Consider the following 16,848-nt stretch of genomic DNA (forward strand, 5'->3'; position numbering starts at 1 on the left):
AAAGAACATTGAAAAAGATCTTCTCAAAGTTCAAAACTACAACAACATCCATTCAACTTACAAAAGCAATATTGGTAAGCAGCAATTATAACTCTCTACTTCAGCACCAAACAAAATGACCTTTAAAAAATATTAGTTATTGTCAGCTTATTATAACTTGAATGTATGTGTCTGCTCTTTTGAAAATATGAAATTTGCATGGTCAATTAGACCAAAAAGAAAGAAAAGAAAAGAAAGTCCATAATTGAGAAGGAAAGGAAAAAATATTTATAAGGAGCAATGGCCTTATATTTTTTAACCTTCATACTACAGCTTATACAAGATCTTGAAAGTTATATATATAGAGGCTAAGAACATGCAACCCCACATATTTGCTATTTCTGAAATATCAATTAAAGTTAGGGATCGCAATCTTTATGAGAAACTATTCTATCCAAACAACCCTAACCCGATCCAACGCCATATTCTAAATACATTTATGATTTTATGTGGAACGGATTTGAGTTGATAGGAAATTATGAGTAAGGCAAGATAAATTCAGGTTTAATATATTAAAATTTATCCGTATCGAATCCATAATATTTATATATTTTTTTATTTTTTAATAACATTACATATGTGTGTGCGTGTATATATATAAATATAATTAGACCCTTAAAAAAAAGTTCATGAAAAATTAGAGGGACTTGTTGACAATGTAGAAAATTTTGGTATAAACCAACTTTATTATTTGTATTCAGTGGTGAGAGAAACAACGAGAATACATTTAATTATTCTTCTTTTTATCCCTCAAACTTCCTTAAATAATTATAAATGGTTACACTATTCTTTCTTAACGACTCAATAATTTTATTTATATTTGATTAATAATGAGAGATCTTGGGACTTGGAAAAATTTATCTGAATTTCAATCCAAGAATAGGTGGCAGCAGAAGAAATAATTTAAATTATTTTTCTCTTTATTATTAATTACATCATGTATGTATTACGCATATGACATAATACTTATATGATTTCTTATATATATATGTTAATTAAGTTTTTTATTTATATTTATTAAAAAAATCATTGATAATTGGTAAATCATTTCAGTGTCAATATTTGTTACACCAAATACAACATTTTTTTTATATTTTAAAGTACCAATGTTTTTTCGTATTTACTTTCATCGAATATACAATAATCTCTTTACTTAAAAATAATTTTGTTAAATAAATATTTTATAAAAAATTATGAATTTAATTCAAGCTGTGTTTAAAAATATGTATAATGTTAGTTAAAAGAATTATATTATAAATATGTATAATATATCACCATCAACGTGTTTCTACTAGAAAAAATATTAAACAAAATCTTCCTCCAAGCAAATTTTTTAATTAAAAAAAAAAAAGTCTTCTCAGGTTCTCAAAACTACAGACACCCATACAACAATGTCCCCTCAAGTTTTTAAAAGGCTAATGGTTAATTCCAGGAAATATGGGGCCATATGGAAGAGAACTTCCACCAAGCCATGAAGAAAAAATGGGTTCCAAATATTTCAGAAATTTCCATCACTCTTTTAGAGATTCGACATTTTCTACGGCCACAAAAATAATGATTTCCATAATAAAGAAGGAAAAAAGATAGATATTTTGGAGGAGCAGTAACACTCTTATATTTCTTATCTTCATACCATATGTGGAAAGCCAGTGTTGCACAGATACATATTATATATATATATATAGACTCAAGAGTACGCAATACACACATCCGTTCCTCCCGTAGATATTAACTAAAGCTATATATTAGCGACAAACCAAACATGATGCTTGAAGGCTCGTCATGGTGGATGGAGGAAGAGGACATGAAGATCATGGTTAGCATCTTGGTTGCAGTAGTCACCATATTTGTTGGGTGTAAATGGTTGATGATGATAGCCATGAGAGGTAAGCCACCATTGCCGCCTGGTCCAAGAGGTTTGCCTTTAGTAGGAAATCTTCTTTTTGTTGAACCCGATCTTCATATTTATTTTTCAAACTTGTCTAAGAAGTTTGGCCCAATCTTCAAAATTCAAATGGGTACAAAAATCTATATCATCGTAAACTCAGCTTCATTGGCCAGACAAGTCCTCAAAGAATATGATGCAATTTTTTCTAACCATGATCCCCCAGCAGCCGCAGCAGCTCTCACATATGGTGGACTTGACATAGTATGGAGGCCAAATGGTCCTGAATGGCGAAATTTGCGCAAGGTTTTTGTTCGCGAAATGATGAGCAAGACATGCTTTGATGCTTCTTATGACCTTCGTCGAAGAGAGGTGCGAGAGATGGTGAAAGAAATCTATGCAAAAGTAGGCTCACCCATAAAAGTTGGGGATATAATGTTCTTAACTTCTTTAAATGTAACAATGAGCATGTTATGGGGTGCCTCTTTGGATAAAGATAAGAAAAATACTGTCGGCTTGGAGTTTAGGCAAGTTATAAATGCGATAATTGATCTTATAGGCAAACCTAATATATCTGATTTCTTTCCTATCCTTGGGCCATTAGATTTACAAGGAATTGTATCAAAAATATTGAAGCTTAGGTTATGGTTTGATGAGATTTTTGAATCAGTGATTGCAATGAAACCAAAAGTTGATGGAGAAAGCACAAAGATGAGTAATGAAAATAAAGACTTTTTGCAAATTTTATTGGAGCTTAGGCAGCAAAAAGATGAAAGGACGCCACTTTCCATGACAGATATCAAGGCTTTATTCTTGGTAAGTTAAAATTTAATTTATACATATATGTTTATATGTTAATAATTTTGCTTATACACACGTGCAGGATATTATTACGGGAGCAACAGATACATCATCAACTACAATTGAATGGGCAATGACGGAATTATTAAAAAATTCAGATATAATGAAGAAAGTGCACAAAGAGCTAGAGAGAGTTGTTGGTGATGGAAAGATTGTAGAAGAGTCTGATTTAAACCAACTTCATTATTTGGAGGCAGTTGTAAAAGAAACAATGAGATTACACCCAGTGCTTCCTTTACTTATCCCTCACATTCCTAGTATTTCGACAACTATAGCTGGCTACACCATTCCTAAAGGCTCGAGTATTTTTGTTAATGTTTGGTCAATAATGAGAGATATTAAGATTTGGAAAAATTCACTTGAATTTCAACCCGAAAGATTCTTAGAACATCCAGAAATTGGTGATTATAGAGGAAATAATTTCAACTATCTTCCTTTTGGATCAGGGAGGAGAATATGCGCCGGAATTAATTTAGGAGAAAAGATGATAATGTATGTGTTAGCCACTCTTTTACATTCTTTTGATTGGAAAGTGAAAGATACCGTAAAGCTGAATTTGTCTGAGAAATTTGGTATCGTAATGAAAAAAAAAGATCCTTTAGTGGCTACACCAACTGTTAGATTACCTACTTTAGAGCAATATTGTTAAAATTTATATGTTCAATTGAGTGGTTATTGTTAAAGTGTTGAAAGTCGTCAATTCATGCGCTAAGAATTTCTAAAAATGTCTTTGATTGTAAATAGTTTCTGAGATTTTTGGAATGAAATACTGTTATTCTTCTCTCTTTCAATATCGATTATCTTTGTTATATAAGTAATAAACATGATGAGTCACGTTTGATAATATTTAGAAACAAATCATGTTATTTAAATATGAATTTAGCAAAAAGAATAAATAAATTATAAAGTCCTGTGATGATTTTTAAACATATCTCTCATTATAAATAATAATATTTAAAATAAAATATTACTACTCTTCTCGTTTAAAATAAACATAGTAAATATTTTTTACAATTTTTGCTGACCAATTAAACTATTTTTGTTAATTAAATTATACAACATATATTTGATAATATTAGAAATAATCTCAGAACAATGAACATTAAAAAAGATCTTCTCAGAAGTTCAAAACTACAACAACATCCATTCAACTTTATAAAGCAATATTGGTAGAGCTGCAATTATAACTCTCTACCTCAGCACCAAGAAAGAAAAAAATTTACCCATGAACTACAAATTCTTTTTTAAAAGATTTTATTTTCTACAATTCTTAACTTGGGAAAAAAAAATAATTTTATATTTTTTAACCTTCATACTACAGCTTATACAAGGTCTTGAAAGTTATATAGAACATGCAACCCCACATATTTGCTATTTTAACCTTCATACTAGTTCTCTTATCCATCGTACTCCCTTAAACAATTATTATTGACTATATGATTCGTAAATACTTACGTATTTTTATTTATTTTTTATTAGTAGCAAATGTTTATGAGACTTAAAAAAATTTATTTAAATTTCGATCCAAGAGATTCTTGAAGCATCCAAGAATTGTTGACAACATAAAAAATAATTTTAATTATCTTCTTTTTAGATCAGGAAAAAAAATATTTATCGGGATTAATTTAGTATAAAAAATAGTAATGTATGTGTTGATGATTCGATAGGTTCTAATCAAAGTAATAAGATTTTAAATTAGAAAACAAGAGATACGGGGTAACCTTTGTCGACTACTTCTACAACTGCTCATAACATGACTTTCTTATATTTTTTTAATTGTAAATTAGTAGATACTATGAACTTGAATTTATTTGAGAAATTTGATATCATATTAATGAAAATGGTTACTTTAAAGTAATATTACTGAAACATAAATGCTTAAGAGATTCTATTAGGTTTTTCTTAAAAAGGAAGAGATGAGTCAAGAATGGTGATGAATTTATGAGAAAAATAAATTTTTAAACATTTAACAAAAGTGTGATATTGTGTCTGAAATATTTTCTTACAATTTTTTACTTGTAAAGCATTTTAAAATATATTATAAAAAAAATATTTAAAAATTTTTTTAAAAAAAATTAAATTAAGATATATTTTTTAAAGATTTAAATATGAAAGGTAAAAATATATTATAAAAAAAAAAAAAAAAAACCATTTTTACTTTCAACATTTTCTTTCCAGATTTTCCAAGTAAACTACTAAATCATAAATTCGTCTCTGTAATATTAATATATATCATGTATACATTACATATTATGCATATTATGTTATAGATGATATAATACCTATATGATTTCTTATATATATGTTGATAAAAGTCATTTCAGTGTCAACATCTATTCCACCAAATACCCAAAAAATAAAAAATTAGAATAACAATATTTTTTGTATTTATTTTCATTAAATACATAACAATATCTTTACTTAAAAAATATTTTTATTAAATAAATATTTTAATAATAATTTATAAAAAAATTGTGAATTCGATTCAAACTAAAAACAAAAAAAAAAATTCCACATTATTTAAAAATTTAAAATTTTCTACCGCCAGAAAAAAATATAACGTCCATAATTAAAAAGAAAAAAAAATAGACCACATAAACTAATATTCCGTATTTTAGATGAACAATAATGCCCTCATATTTCTTACCTTCTTACCATATATTTTGAATCAATAGGAGAATATTTACCGGAATTAATTTAGAAGATAAACATAATAATAATCACAATGCCATATTTTATAACAGTAGAAACAAATAATGACATTTAAATAACACATTCAAATTACTATCATCGTAGGATGTCAAACATTAAACAAAATCAGGGTCCGAACCAAATTAAAACAAAAAATCTTCTCGAGTTGAAAACTAAAGTAACCCATACAACAACATCCTAGGGCTACGGATAGAGCATTTCTACTTAGAAATCAAAGCTTTGGTCGGAGCCACGTAGAAAAAATATGGGTTTCATATTCATGAATCTGCAATTGTAACCTCTACCTCAACACCAGGTTCAATTGTTATGGATGTGATCTGCTTAACCACATCGGGGGAGCTGAAAAGGTCAATGACGCGCTTGTGAACACGTAGCTCAAATCTGTCCCAAGTGTTAGTTCCTACACGGCGTATGAAAACTAATTAAACTGCTCCAAGCGAGTTAACTCTAGATATAAAACCAGAAATAACTTGTAAAATCATCATGTAATCCCAATAGAACTTTCAGTTTTTCCCTGTTTCTAATGTACAATAAAAAGAGAGAGGTTGCTAGCTTGAATTATTTTGATCTATGTCAATATATCACCAAGGCAAAAGGAGATGCCACCACCGCATATAAGGGGAATTTACATGTCAATCATTAAGGCCTCGGTGGAAGTAATCTCCAATTACATCTCTGAGAATCTTTCTATTCCTTTTTCTGAAACATAATAGTCCTATTCCTCTCTATCCAAATAGACCACTTTCAGGGCATAGAATAAAAGTATCAGCAATACACAATCCCAGCCATAATGCAGCAGAACATGAATGAGAAAATCTACATTTGTCATAACAAATTGTACAGGCTCCCTTCATTTAGTGTTATAATGAAAATTTAATTTTATCAACTATGCTAATAAACAACTGAAAAAATCATAAACCACGAAAGAATAAAATATGCCATCGGCTTAATTATGTAATGCACAGTGAACCTCAGAATGCCTACGAGAAATGTTGAGAAAGACAACATGCATGTGTAGACTACCAAGGCTAAAAGAAAAAAGAATCTGGCAAATATATATATATATATAACTTGGTCAATAAGGCCAAAAAGAAGCAGAACTAACACAGCCAAATGGTTGTACATCAAAATTTTCAGCGGCTTGTATGGCAAGATAGATAGAAGATAAGTACCTTCACCGCAAGGGGATTTGCGGGTGGTAATGTGAAGAACTTTTGTTGGCATTCTCACTGGTCCCTTAACTCGCAACCTTTTATCCTTGGCACCCCGAACCAAGTCAGCACAAACTATTATTGAACAGAAATGCACAATCAGAATAAGTGAAGACCATTGCCACGTATGTTCCAAGTCAAATTAGTCACCATCCTTGATCAAGTTAGCAAATCCAATTGCAAAAAACATCTAGAGAAGCTTGAGAAAATTAAAACGAATCCTCATCACCAGAAAACACAAAATTCACTTTAATCTGTCATATCACATCCAACATGGAAGATAAAAAATCGTGCCATGTAAGGCATAAGATTTAACCGGATGAAGCTTATAACCCACTTAAACTTCAAAAAGCAATATCGCGAAGATGTAATAAGTGAAAGAAAAAGGAACCTTTCTCGAGGTTCTTCACATGCTTGGAAGAAAGAGTGATCCTGATCTTGTGAATCTGCTCCTGAGGTTCCTCCAACCCCGGTTTGGTCGGCTTCATCGCAGCATAAGCCATCTCTACTCGCTTTTCTCTTTCCGCGTACTGTGCACAGCGACCAAATAATAACTCAAAACCATTACCCAGAAACATTCCATAATTACTTACATCAAGAAGCTAAATTTAAGAAATATTCCCATCAGAAAGAGTTAAAGGATGACAATTTTTGTTCTAAAATAAGGTGGCTGACTTTGTACATACTGGGTTTTGTTCATCAAGGAAGATCAAGATGGAAATAAGAAAAAGAACAAGGAAAACAAAGAACAGAGTATTGACATGCTAACACAAAAATCAAAATATCCAATCCTCAACCATAATGCATATTTCCATACTTAAAAGCAAGTAAGATTCAGAAGGAGTGACCATGACTTTGGGTCTGCAGAGAAAATTAAGGATACCTGAAGAGAAGAGATTCTGGAGATGGTTGGGGACGGCTTTGCTCCTGGAGAGATGAAATATTGGAGTTCGGTTGTTTTATTACTACATTAGGGTTAGGGTTTTTGTTGTTGACGAAGATGGGCGGATCGGGTTGTTTATCCATCATACATTTGGGCTTTTACGGTCCGACCATCTAATTTGGAATTGCATATTATTCTGGCCCAATTTAGTGATTCTGGTCAAACCCCATGCAAGAGACGGTAAAAGATCCAGATATAAATAAAAGCGAGAAAGATATATATATATATATATATATATATATATGTATGTAACTTTTTTTTTTTTTTTAATTTCAACTGTTCTGTGTTAATTGCTTTCTGTGACAAAAAGAAATTTAACGTACTATATAGATACATATATATATATATATAGATTTAATGGCTCCGACCCAATACTTATCAGAATAAAATATAAGATTTCAGATTCATTTTTGTAGTAGAAATAAATATCTATATTTATATATACATATATGGAATTCTTTGTATTAAGAAATATTGTAAATTTAAAAGTTGTATATAGAGTTTATATACAAATACTGTCTCTTATCCTCTGCTGTATGATTCCCCTTAAATCAAATAATTCAATTGAACATCATATAAATTAATTTCACAATTAAGAAAAAAAAAAAAGAAAAATACTTGAAATCTCTGCAATTAATTTACTCTGCAAAATCTTACTTTGGATTGAATATAAAAACTAAATTGTAAATAAAATTAATGAACATGAGATTTTTAAAAAATATTATTATTATCATTATTATTATTATGACTGATAAATTTAAAAAAAAAACAAAAACAAAACAAAAGAGGAAGTCCCAAGAGGTTAACAAAGAGCTTTGGCTGCTTGAACCACAGCTTCCACTGTAAGTCCAAGCTCCTTGTATATCCTTCCAGCAGGTGCACTCACTCCAAATTGATCAATCCCGATTGCCTTCCCCTTTGGTCCAACAATCTTTCCCCACCCAAATGTTGACCCCGCCTCAATGCTCACTCTACCTGCTACACCAGCCGGCAGGACACTTTCCTTATATGCATCACATTGCTCATTAAACAACTCCCACGAAACTAACGACACCACTCGAACACTTTTCCCTTCTTTTCGTAGCTCATCGCCAGCCTTGGCTGCTATCTCCAGTTCAGACCCAGTTCCTATAAGGATAACATCGGGTTTGTTGCTCGATGAATTGTCCGAAATAATGTACCCTCCTCTTGCAACCAAGTCTATGGATGTCCCGGGGAGATGAGGAAGCTTTTGGCGAGAAAGAGCAAGAATTGAAGGTCTTTTCTTATTGAGAATTGCCACTTTGTATGCACCGGCTGTCTCGTTTCCATCTGCTGGACGGAGCATTAGGATGTTTGGCATGGCTCGGAAACTGGCTAAATGCTCAATAGGTTGATGTGTTGGTCCATCTTCCCCAAGGCCAATTGAATCATGTGTCATTACGTATATAACTCTAGCTTCAGAAAGAGCAGCAAGTCTTATGGCTGCTCTCATGTAGTCAGTGAAAACAAAGAAGGTTGCACAGTAAGGAATAAGTCCAGGACTATGAAGTGCAATCCCAGTACATATGGCACCCATTCCATGCTCCCTGACACCAAATCGAAGATTACGTTCTTCGGGTGTGTCCTTCCCCAAATTGCCAAACATCTTCAATAGTGTCATGTTGGAGGAAGCAAGATCTGCACTCCCACCTAGAAATCCAGGAAGAACTTTAACCAGAGAGTTAAGGCATTGCTGAGACAAGTTCCGGGTAGCATCAGCGGGACTTTCTGGCGTATAACTCTGAGGAATTAAAGATGTGATCAAATATAATTTCCTATCTAAATTATTAAAATCAAGAATCAGGCACAACAACAAGATAGCTAACGGGCGAAACATCACTAACCGGAAGTGTTTTATCCCATCTATCAGGCAATTCGCCAGTAATAAGCGACCTTAGTTCTGCTGCTGCTTCTCTATATTTCTTCTCATATTCCATGAATTTGGCATTCCATTCAGCTTCCAGAGCAGCACCTTGAGGAAGATGGCGGTTCCAATGCCTGCAAAACATGATAATTTATATAATACTACAAGTAGATCTTAAAGACATGAAGGTAAGCAATAGTTTTAGTTACAGTACTTTCTAACATCCGCCGGGACATGAAATGGATCATGTTGCCACCAGAGGTTCTTTCTTGTCGCATCTACTTCTTTTGCACCCAATGCACTCCCATGGACGCTATGCGAGTTCGCCTTGTTAGGAGATCCATAACCAATAGTCGTAGTCACCTATACCAAGAACAAGATAAACCAAGAAAGACACATATCAACCATAGATGTTAATGACCAACAATTTCAAATTCTTATTACATAAAATCGATGGAAGTTAAACCTTAATCAATGTAGGTTTATCTTTTACAGCCTTTGCTTCCTTTATGGCAGCACGAATGTCATCGTACCCAGTATTACCATTCTTCACCCAAATAACATGCCAGCCAAGTGCCTCGTATCTAGCCTCAACAGTTTCTGTGAATGCAATTTCGGTATTGCCATCGATGGAGATGTGGTTGTCATCATAGAAAGCAATCAACTTTCCAAGGCCCCAGTGTCCCGCAAGGGAACAAGCTTCATTTGTAACCCCTTCCATTTGACAACCATCTCCGAGTATCACATAACTAAAACAATCCCAGAAGTCTCAAAGAAATTAACAGCTGAGATGATTATCACACGCTGTAGACCCAGAAAATATAATATAGACTATACATGTTGTAAGTATATTTACGTGTAATGATCAACGATCTCAATGTCAGGTTTGTTGTATCGAGCAGCTAAATGCTTCTCAGCAAGAGCCAAACCAACAGCATTTGCAATTCCTTGGCCAAGAGGGCCTATAATTAAACATAATTATATCAACTATAATTATAAGTCCTTCAAAGTTTAGATTAACTAATCTGATCAAGATCAATAAGAAAAAAGGGTTTTTAGTGTATATAACCAGTAGTGACTTCAACCCCAGGTGTCTCAAAGTTCTCAGGGTGACCAGGAGTTTTGCTTCTCCATTGCCGAAAGCTCTTCAGATCTTCATCCTAATAAACCCATTTCAGAATAACAATTACCCCAGAAAATGAAGAAGAAAATTCAAAGATCAAATAGTAAAATAAATGAAGTACCTTTACACTATCAAACGCAGCAAGGTGAAGCAGAGCATACTGCAACATGCACCCGTGCCCGGCAGATAAAACGAACCGATCACGATTGAACCAATACGGATTCTTAGGGTTATACCTCATCACCTCGTCGTACAGTACGTGGCCAATCGGGGCACAGCCCATCGGCAGACCCGGATGACCCGAATTCGCTTTCTCCACCGCATCTATCGCCAGGAAGCGTATTGTATTCACCGATTTCTCCACCAATGTCTCATCGGTCTCCTCCGGAATCTTCACCGCCGCGGCCTTAACGGCAGACCGGGATGATTTCACACTCCACCGTCGTGTGCATGTGCGGGAGGAGAAGGAAGGCCTGGTTGATGAAACGAAAGAGGCACCATCTAGGTTTGTCCCAATTGAGGAGTTACATTGGTTAGATCGAGATAGTAGAGATTGAGAGAGAGAAAATGCGGAAGCCGCCATCGCTGGACAGAGAGAAGGATGTAATAGGAAAGGAGAAAGAAGGAATTAATTTACGTCAGATGACAGAGTAAATTAAGAGACTTAGAAGGAGAGAAAGAAGGGTTCTACGTCAGTCGGTTGAACATTGAATTCTCCGCCTTCATGTTCGTTGCCACGAAGAAAGCCGCTGTTGGCGCCTTCCATAACCAGAAGAAGCTTTTACAATTCTCCATGCAGAAAATTACAAATCTCATTTGTTTTTTTCCTTTTTCTGCGTCCTTCGAAGTGAAGTGGGCTGTTTTGGGCCCTCTTCTTCATGTCCGACTGAAATTTACAGATAAACCTAGTTAAATTGGGCTCGTATTAGGATTTGGGCCTAGCCATGGCTCATGAAGATTTTCTTTTTTTGTTTTTTTTAACCTTGATATGACTGGTAAATTTCACGGACTTTCCCTATTTTAGGGTTGACCGAAACCAAGTTTAGGAGTAAAGATGAAGCTTGACGAAGATAAGGTCTAATCAAATCAAGTGACAGAGAAAACGAATCAAAATATCGTTTTCAGTGTAATCCTTTCAATCATTCATGTCTTAGTTTACGTCCGCATTTAAATTACATTTTTATCCTATTAAATTTACCAAAATTTACCTTTTAAAATTAAAAAGAAAATATTATATCTTTTATACATTGCCATAAATTTCTCTATCACTTAATAGTTTATAAAAGTATAAAATAATTTAAGAAATAGAAAATTGTTTAATACAATATAAAATAAATATATTATAAGAAAAAAAAATGTAATTTATCATTATATATAATATAATAGAGTGATATAATTAAAAAGTTGAGTTTTCGAGTGTGAAGTAAAATCATGGGTGTGGGTTCTTTCGGTTCTTTTTCGTGTACATAATTATGGGGTTGGTCTCTTTTGTGTCATTCAATTGAATGATAATCATTTCGTGGGTAAGGAAAAGGTTTTGTTAAAAAAATTATTGTTCCACAATTTTAGCCTTTTTCCCATATGTATTATTTTGTTTACCAATTACAAATATAACTATATTATATATCTATATATCTATCTATATATATATTCATTGCTGATTTCTGTTCTAGGTTATCATCATCATTCATGTGGTTATGATGATAAATTATACGTACCAAAAAGAAATGTTGCAATTATGGTAACATATTCATCTTGGTAATGTTTTTGAAAAAAAAAAAAAAAAAATTATCGAATTACATGTAATTTTTCGCGGAGTAGGAGAAAATTTTGTTTTCTTTTTCATAAAAACATAAAGAAATAGATTCAACATAAGAGATGAAGAAAAAATACTATTCAAAATATTGCATAGTGTCCGACATTTTTTTTTTATCTAAATTCATTTAATTTAATCGAATTGAACATTATCAACTTTGTAAGCTGACTCGGATATTGGTGTATTTACTTGTAATAATTGAATTCCTCGTGGTAGATAGTTACAACAATTTCACAACTATGAATCGGATAAACTATTTCTTACATATATAATCATTGATATATATTTATATTAATAAATTGTATTTTCAACAAAAAGAAGATCATTATGTAATGTTGAATAATTATTATATAAAATTACTCAGTACTTAAAACATTGATGTTTCTATTAAATTTTTTTAATAGTTCAATAATATTATGTAACGATATTTTAATATTGTGTAGCAATTTAATATGTCCTACAATATTAATAATTATGACATAGAATTAGTAGATACTTTAAAGATTATCTAGTACTTGGTTAAAACTTATCATGTTTCTATTAATAAATTAATATTACTTAATTATTTAATTTATAGAACTTATAACTCACATACTTGATGCATTATTTACATAACTTCTCTCGTATTTTATTAATACAGTCCATCTTTATACTTTGATTATAGAAGTTCGTATATATTACATGATTTATAAAATGAATGTATTTTTACTAAAAAATTAGATATATCATGTACTTATAATATTTTAACTAATTAATTATTTATTTATTATCTGAATGTTAGGTTTTAAATTTACGATGTGAATTTATATGTGTAACTTACTATGTGTAAAATGTTATCAAATTAATTATATCTGGTTAAAAAGTAATTTGATACGATTAATGGAATATTAGGTTTTAATACATTAAATTAAAGTATGAACTTTAATTTTATATGTAGGGATCAAATATATAATTTTTAATTTTGTAATAGATCAAATTATGAATATAAAAAATTCTCATATAAGGTTTGTCAATAAATAAATGAATATGGTCCTCAAATTATGTGTAAGATTTATCTATTCCGATATCTTATCGCGAGAAATAGAGAGAACGTGAGAATTCAAAAAATTACGTATTAATTTAAAAAATCTATCGCAAGACGTGCAAATTTATTCTTCAGTTATGAATTTAAATACGTTTCCGTTACAGATATAATTTTTTTTATTAGATATAAGTTTTGCTTATTTAGATTTTATATATAGTTTCGAAATCTCTACACAAAAATCGACCAAGTATAAGCTTGAAAAATATTTGCTGTTAAAATTTTGATAAATTTTAATTAGGCTTTGGCTCCACACTTACTCAAGTTATACTTTCAGATAAATATATAATATTTCCTATTGTTTAATGTATGTATACATGTAAAATCATGTTGGACAGTCACGGGTCGGTAGCTTAATTAATTAGCTACACCTGATACCTGTATTTAAAATTAACCGAAGGTTAACGTCATTAATTGTCGTTGAATATATACTGCCGATGAATTAAGATGTTAACCACCGGAAATAATACGCTAATTAAGGACACTAATTAACCCAAGTCGTTCGTCATATTTATATTATAGACAAAGAAAATATAATATAATTTTCAGTGTCTTTACTGTGATTGATATTTTAATATTCTCAAGTCAAGACTTGAATAATTGAACTTTGGTTCTTGCTCCCTTTACCAAGAGACACATATATACTCTCGTGATTATAACCATACATATATCTATATATATATATATATATATTGGGTAATTGTTATGTTTTCTTCTTCATTTGTATGAGTTGGTGTAACAATAGTTTTATTAGTTACATTAGTTTATGATTAATTGCTAGTTAGTGTAATTAGTAATAAATTTATAATTAATAGTTATTTATTTTTATAAACACTTTATATCTCTTATCAATGAAAATCACTTTATTTTATTTTTTAAAGTTATCTGTTAATATCTTTTTCTCAACTACACATTTTCTTTTTTTTTTTATTATCGAATATTATCGAGCATTCTTTTTCTTTTTATTTGTTTTTATAAATTTCTCTCAATTTTTTATTTTATTTTTTCATACGTGATTAATTACAAATTATTTGTAAAATATAATATAAGTCAAATTAAAAATTCTGAATTGTAATAAGATTAACCCGGCTAGAATATCAAGATTTCAATTGAACAAATATCGTAATTTAATTTGAATTTTAATACGGAGACCTATGAAAATTAAAGAAGCTAACATATTGAAGAGCAATCTCCATAGATGCATGATATTAAGATCGTGTGGACCATTCAAAAAGGAATTGAAAATAGCAAAGCTGTAAAATATCTACTTTAATGGCTAATGTAAAGGTCCTTCTCCATACTTTCTTTACGTAGAAGATGACAGCCTAAAACCCTAAAGAAGGGTACGTACCCTTCATAGATCTCTCCACCTATTCCCTCTCTCTCTCTCTTATAATTAGAGAGAGAGAGATAGAGAGAGTACTTTCATGGTGTAAATATTCTCTTATATATATTTTATTTACCTGGCAAATATAGTGTGATCCCCATCTATAAATACACTAATAGCACCCAGTAATAATGGTATGTCCTTTCACACGTGTTCCAAATTTTAACTCATTTTCCAAATTGATATTACATATATGTATATGTTATAAAAAACCATAGTATATGTAAATGGGCCAATTTGCTTAGACCTAACCAGGTGTACATATAAATACTGTTATACGTACGTAGGGATCAAATCAATTATTATTACGTTTCGTACATACATTAATGTATTAGTATATAAACGTTATATTATATACGTAGTTGTACGTGGGACTGCTACATATGGACGTACATATAGTAATAATACAGTGTGTGTGTGTGTAAAAAATAATATGGTTTTTTATTCAAAAAATAATAATAATGTGGGTCCAAATTTGGACACGTGTGATCGAGTTTGGTCATTGGATTTTTTTTTTTTTTTTTTAAGTACTGAAGGGTTATAATTTTGGTTTTTTTTCCGATTCGAAGGATTTAGTCCGTATTAAGTAAAAGATTAAGGATTAATAATTTCTAATTTCCTAATTAACACGTTTCGCTATCATAATTATCCAACGCCAGGAGGATGATAACTCTATGCTGATGTGAACTCTCTTTTGTCTTTTTCTGCATGCCAAGTAGCTTGTCCTGAGTGGAGATATGGCCCACTTTCCTTAATGTTTCCCCCACCAGTCTCCGACCGAGCGTGTGCACACGCGAACATCTCTGCGCTTCTTCGTATCCTCGTGTAACCCAATGAGCCGTCAGAGTCCCCAAAGTTCGCGCAACGTTGTCTCGCCGAGAAGAGGAGAGAATCGTCGTTACTCGGGTGAAGGATCTGAGGGATGTCAGGCGGAGGCACGCGTGTGTAGACGCGCAGAAAGAGGAAGGTGACCTCACGGCTAAAAGGCGTAGGGTGGTGGGGCCCAAACCTGAACTGAGGGCCTTTGTTTTCTCTTACAGTTCTTGTTCACTTTGCTGTTCGTTGTCTGGGTGGGGTCCACATCTATCTCCCCGAAAACAAAAGACTGTGGGTCCCACGACATCTATCGCCTTCAATCTCAGCTGTTCGATTGCTGCTGGCTCCTTCTTTTATAAATTTATAATTTTATTTTTGGGTTTTCTGAATTATCCGTCATGATTTGTAGCCGCGCAATTTACTCCGTGATTGGGTGCACCCATTCCCCATTCCTCTCAGGTTACTCCCTTCACAGAGAAAATGATTGTCTGCCACACCCTCCATATTTCTAATGGTGCACTGACCATTTAAATTGAATTCTAATTTTGAAATTTCACTAAATTTTGTAAAATGTGTAAATAGAGTTTTAAAGTTTTTTTAAAAAATATTATGAAAAATGTTTTATTCCCTTTTTATGTTTTTTTTTTTTGCAAGTGCAATGATTCAATAAAATAATATTATTATTCATAATTGCAAACATCAACTCATGCATAGTGAAATTTGTTTTAGAAATAAGTAAATATAATATATTTATTACAAATTAATAAAGTTGAAGAAAAGTGGTAATAAGATAAATAAATTTTACTTTTTACCGACTTAAATTTAACTTTTTGGAATTGCAATGCAGTATTAAATATTATTCCTTTTTAATTTGTAACACACTCACATCAAATAAATATTAATTGTGTGACTCCACGAATATAATGTTTTCCGGCGACCAACTTTATAATAATTTCGAATGACGCCGTTTTGTTCGGTGCAAACAAACATACGGAGACAAATTGAAAATATTCAAACATAAACCGTCGCTATAAAATAAAAATAAAAAAATCCAAAATATTTATTATTATTAAAATAAAAATATATTGT

General features: G+C 31.5%; 3 protein-coding genes across 5 annotated transcripts; 1 reads left to right on the top strand and 2 right to left on the bottom strand.

Annotated features, from left to right (window-relative positions):
• The first annotated feature begins 1,692 nt into the window (after positions 1–1,692).
• Positions 1,693–3,576, top strand: LOC110823337 (flavonoid 3',5'-hydroxylase-like). Of its 2 annotated transcripts, XM_088211916.1 has the most exons (3): positions 1,693–1,925; positions 2,595–2,740; positions 2,808–3,576. In XM_088211916.1, the coding sequence occupies exons 1-3, from the start codon at positions 1,802–1,804 to the stop codon at positions 3,432–3,434; spliced, it is 897 nt and encodes a 298-aa protein (XP_088068042.1). In that variant the 5' UTR covers positions 1,693–1,801; the 3' UTR covers positions 3,435–3,576. The 2 variants fall into 2 exon arrangements, with proteins under 2 accessions (XP_088068042.1, XP_021909390.2); XM_022053698.2 differs by having other exon boundaries at positions 1,701–2,740.
• Positions 3,577–5,542: 1,966 nt separating this feature from the next.
• On the bottom strand, positions 5,543–7,731 carry LOC110823078 (small ribosomal subunit protein uS10y). The gene is made up of 4 exons (XM_022053363.2): positions 7,592–7,731; positions 7,100–7,238; positions 6,670–6,783; positions 5,543–5,897 (listed from the first exon to the last, which is right to left on the bottom strand). Exons 2-4 carry the CDS (start codon positions 7,209–7,211, stop codon positions 5,755–5,757), a joined length of 369 nt encoding a protein of 122 aa, XP_021909055.1. The 5' UTR covers positions 7,212–7,238; positions 7,592–7,731; the 3' UTR covers positions 5,543–5,754.
• A 557-nt stretch (positions 7,732–8,288) lies between these two features.
• On the bottom strand, positions 8,289–11,482 carry LOC110823460 (transketolase, chloroplastic-like). 2 transcript variants are annotated; one of them, XM_022053847.2, is made up of 8 exons: positions 11,351–11,482; positions 10,781–11,244; positions 10,606–10,696; positions 10,393–10,498; positions 10,003–10,285; positions 9,751–9,899; positions 9,517–9,670; positions 8,289–9,413 (listed from the first exon to the last, which is right to left on the bottom strand). In XM_022053847.2, the coding sequence occupies exons 2-8, from the start codon at positions 11,240–11,242 to the stop codon at positions 8,454–8,456; spliced, it is 2,205 nt and encodes a 734-aa protein (XP_021909539.2). In that variant the 5' UTR covers positions 11,243–11,244; positions 11,351–11,482; the 3' UTR covers positions 8,289–8,453. The 2 variants fall into 2 exon arrangements, with proteins under 2 accessions (XP_021909539.2, XP_021909538.2); XM_022053846.2 differs by having other exon boundaries at positions 10,781–11,478.
• Between the last annotated feature and the right edge of the window lie 5,366 nt (positions 11,483–16,848).

The sequence above is a fragment of the Carica papaya genome, chromosome 9 (genome assembly GCF_054855325.1).
Source record: "Carica papaya isolate Zhongbai chromosome 9, ASM5485532v1, whole genome shotgun sequence".
Taxonomy (NCBI): domain Eukaryota; kingdom Viridiplantae; phylum Streptophyta; class Magnoliopsida; order Brassicales; family Caricaceae; genus Carica; species Carica papaya.

Excerpts from the sequence above, each read along its gene's own strand:
- LOC110823337 (XM_022053698.2), top strand. The coding sequence starts at position 1,802 with ATGATGCTTGAAGGCTCGTCATGGTGGATGGAGGAAGAGGACATGAAG. Across the intron at positions 2,741-2,807 it reads ATATCAAGGCTTTATTCTTG|GATATTATTACGGGAGCAAC; the intron begins GTAAGTTAAAAT and ends ACACACGTGCAG.
- LOC110823078 (XM_022053363.2), bottom strand. The coding sequence starts at position 7,211 with ATGGCTTATGCTGCGATGAAGCCGACCAAACCGGGGTTGGAGGAACCT. Across the intron at positions 6,784-7,099 it reads TGTGAAGAACCTCGAGAAAG|TTTGTGCTGACTTGGTTCGG; the intron begins GTTCCTTTTTCT and ends GTTCAATAATAG. Across the intron at positions 5,898-6,669 it reads CAAATCCCCTTGCGGTGAAG|GAACTAACACTTGGGACAGA; the intron begins GTACTTATCTTC and ends TACGCCGTGTAG.
- LOC110823460 (XM_022053847.2), bottom strand. The coding sequence starts at position 11,242 with ATGGCGGCTTCCGCATTTTCTCTCTCTCAATCTCTACTATCTCGATCT. Across the intron at positions 10,499-10,605 it reads TGGGGTTGAAGTCACTACTG|GCCCTCTTGGCCAAGGAATT; the intron begins GTTATATACACT and ends GTTTAATTATAG. Across the intron at positions 9,900-10,002 it reads ATAAACCTACATTGATTAAG|GTGACTACGACTATTGGTTA; the intron begins GTTTAACTTCCA and ends TTCTTGGTATAG.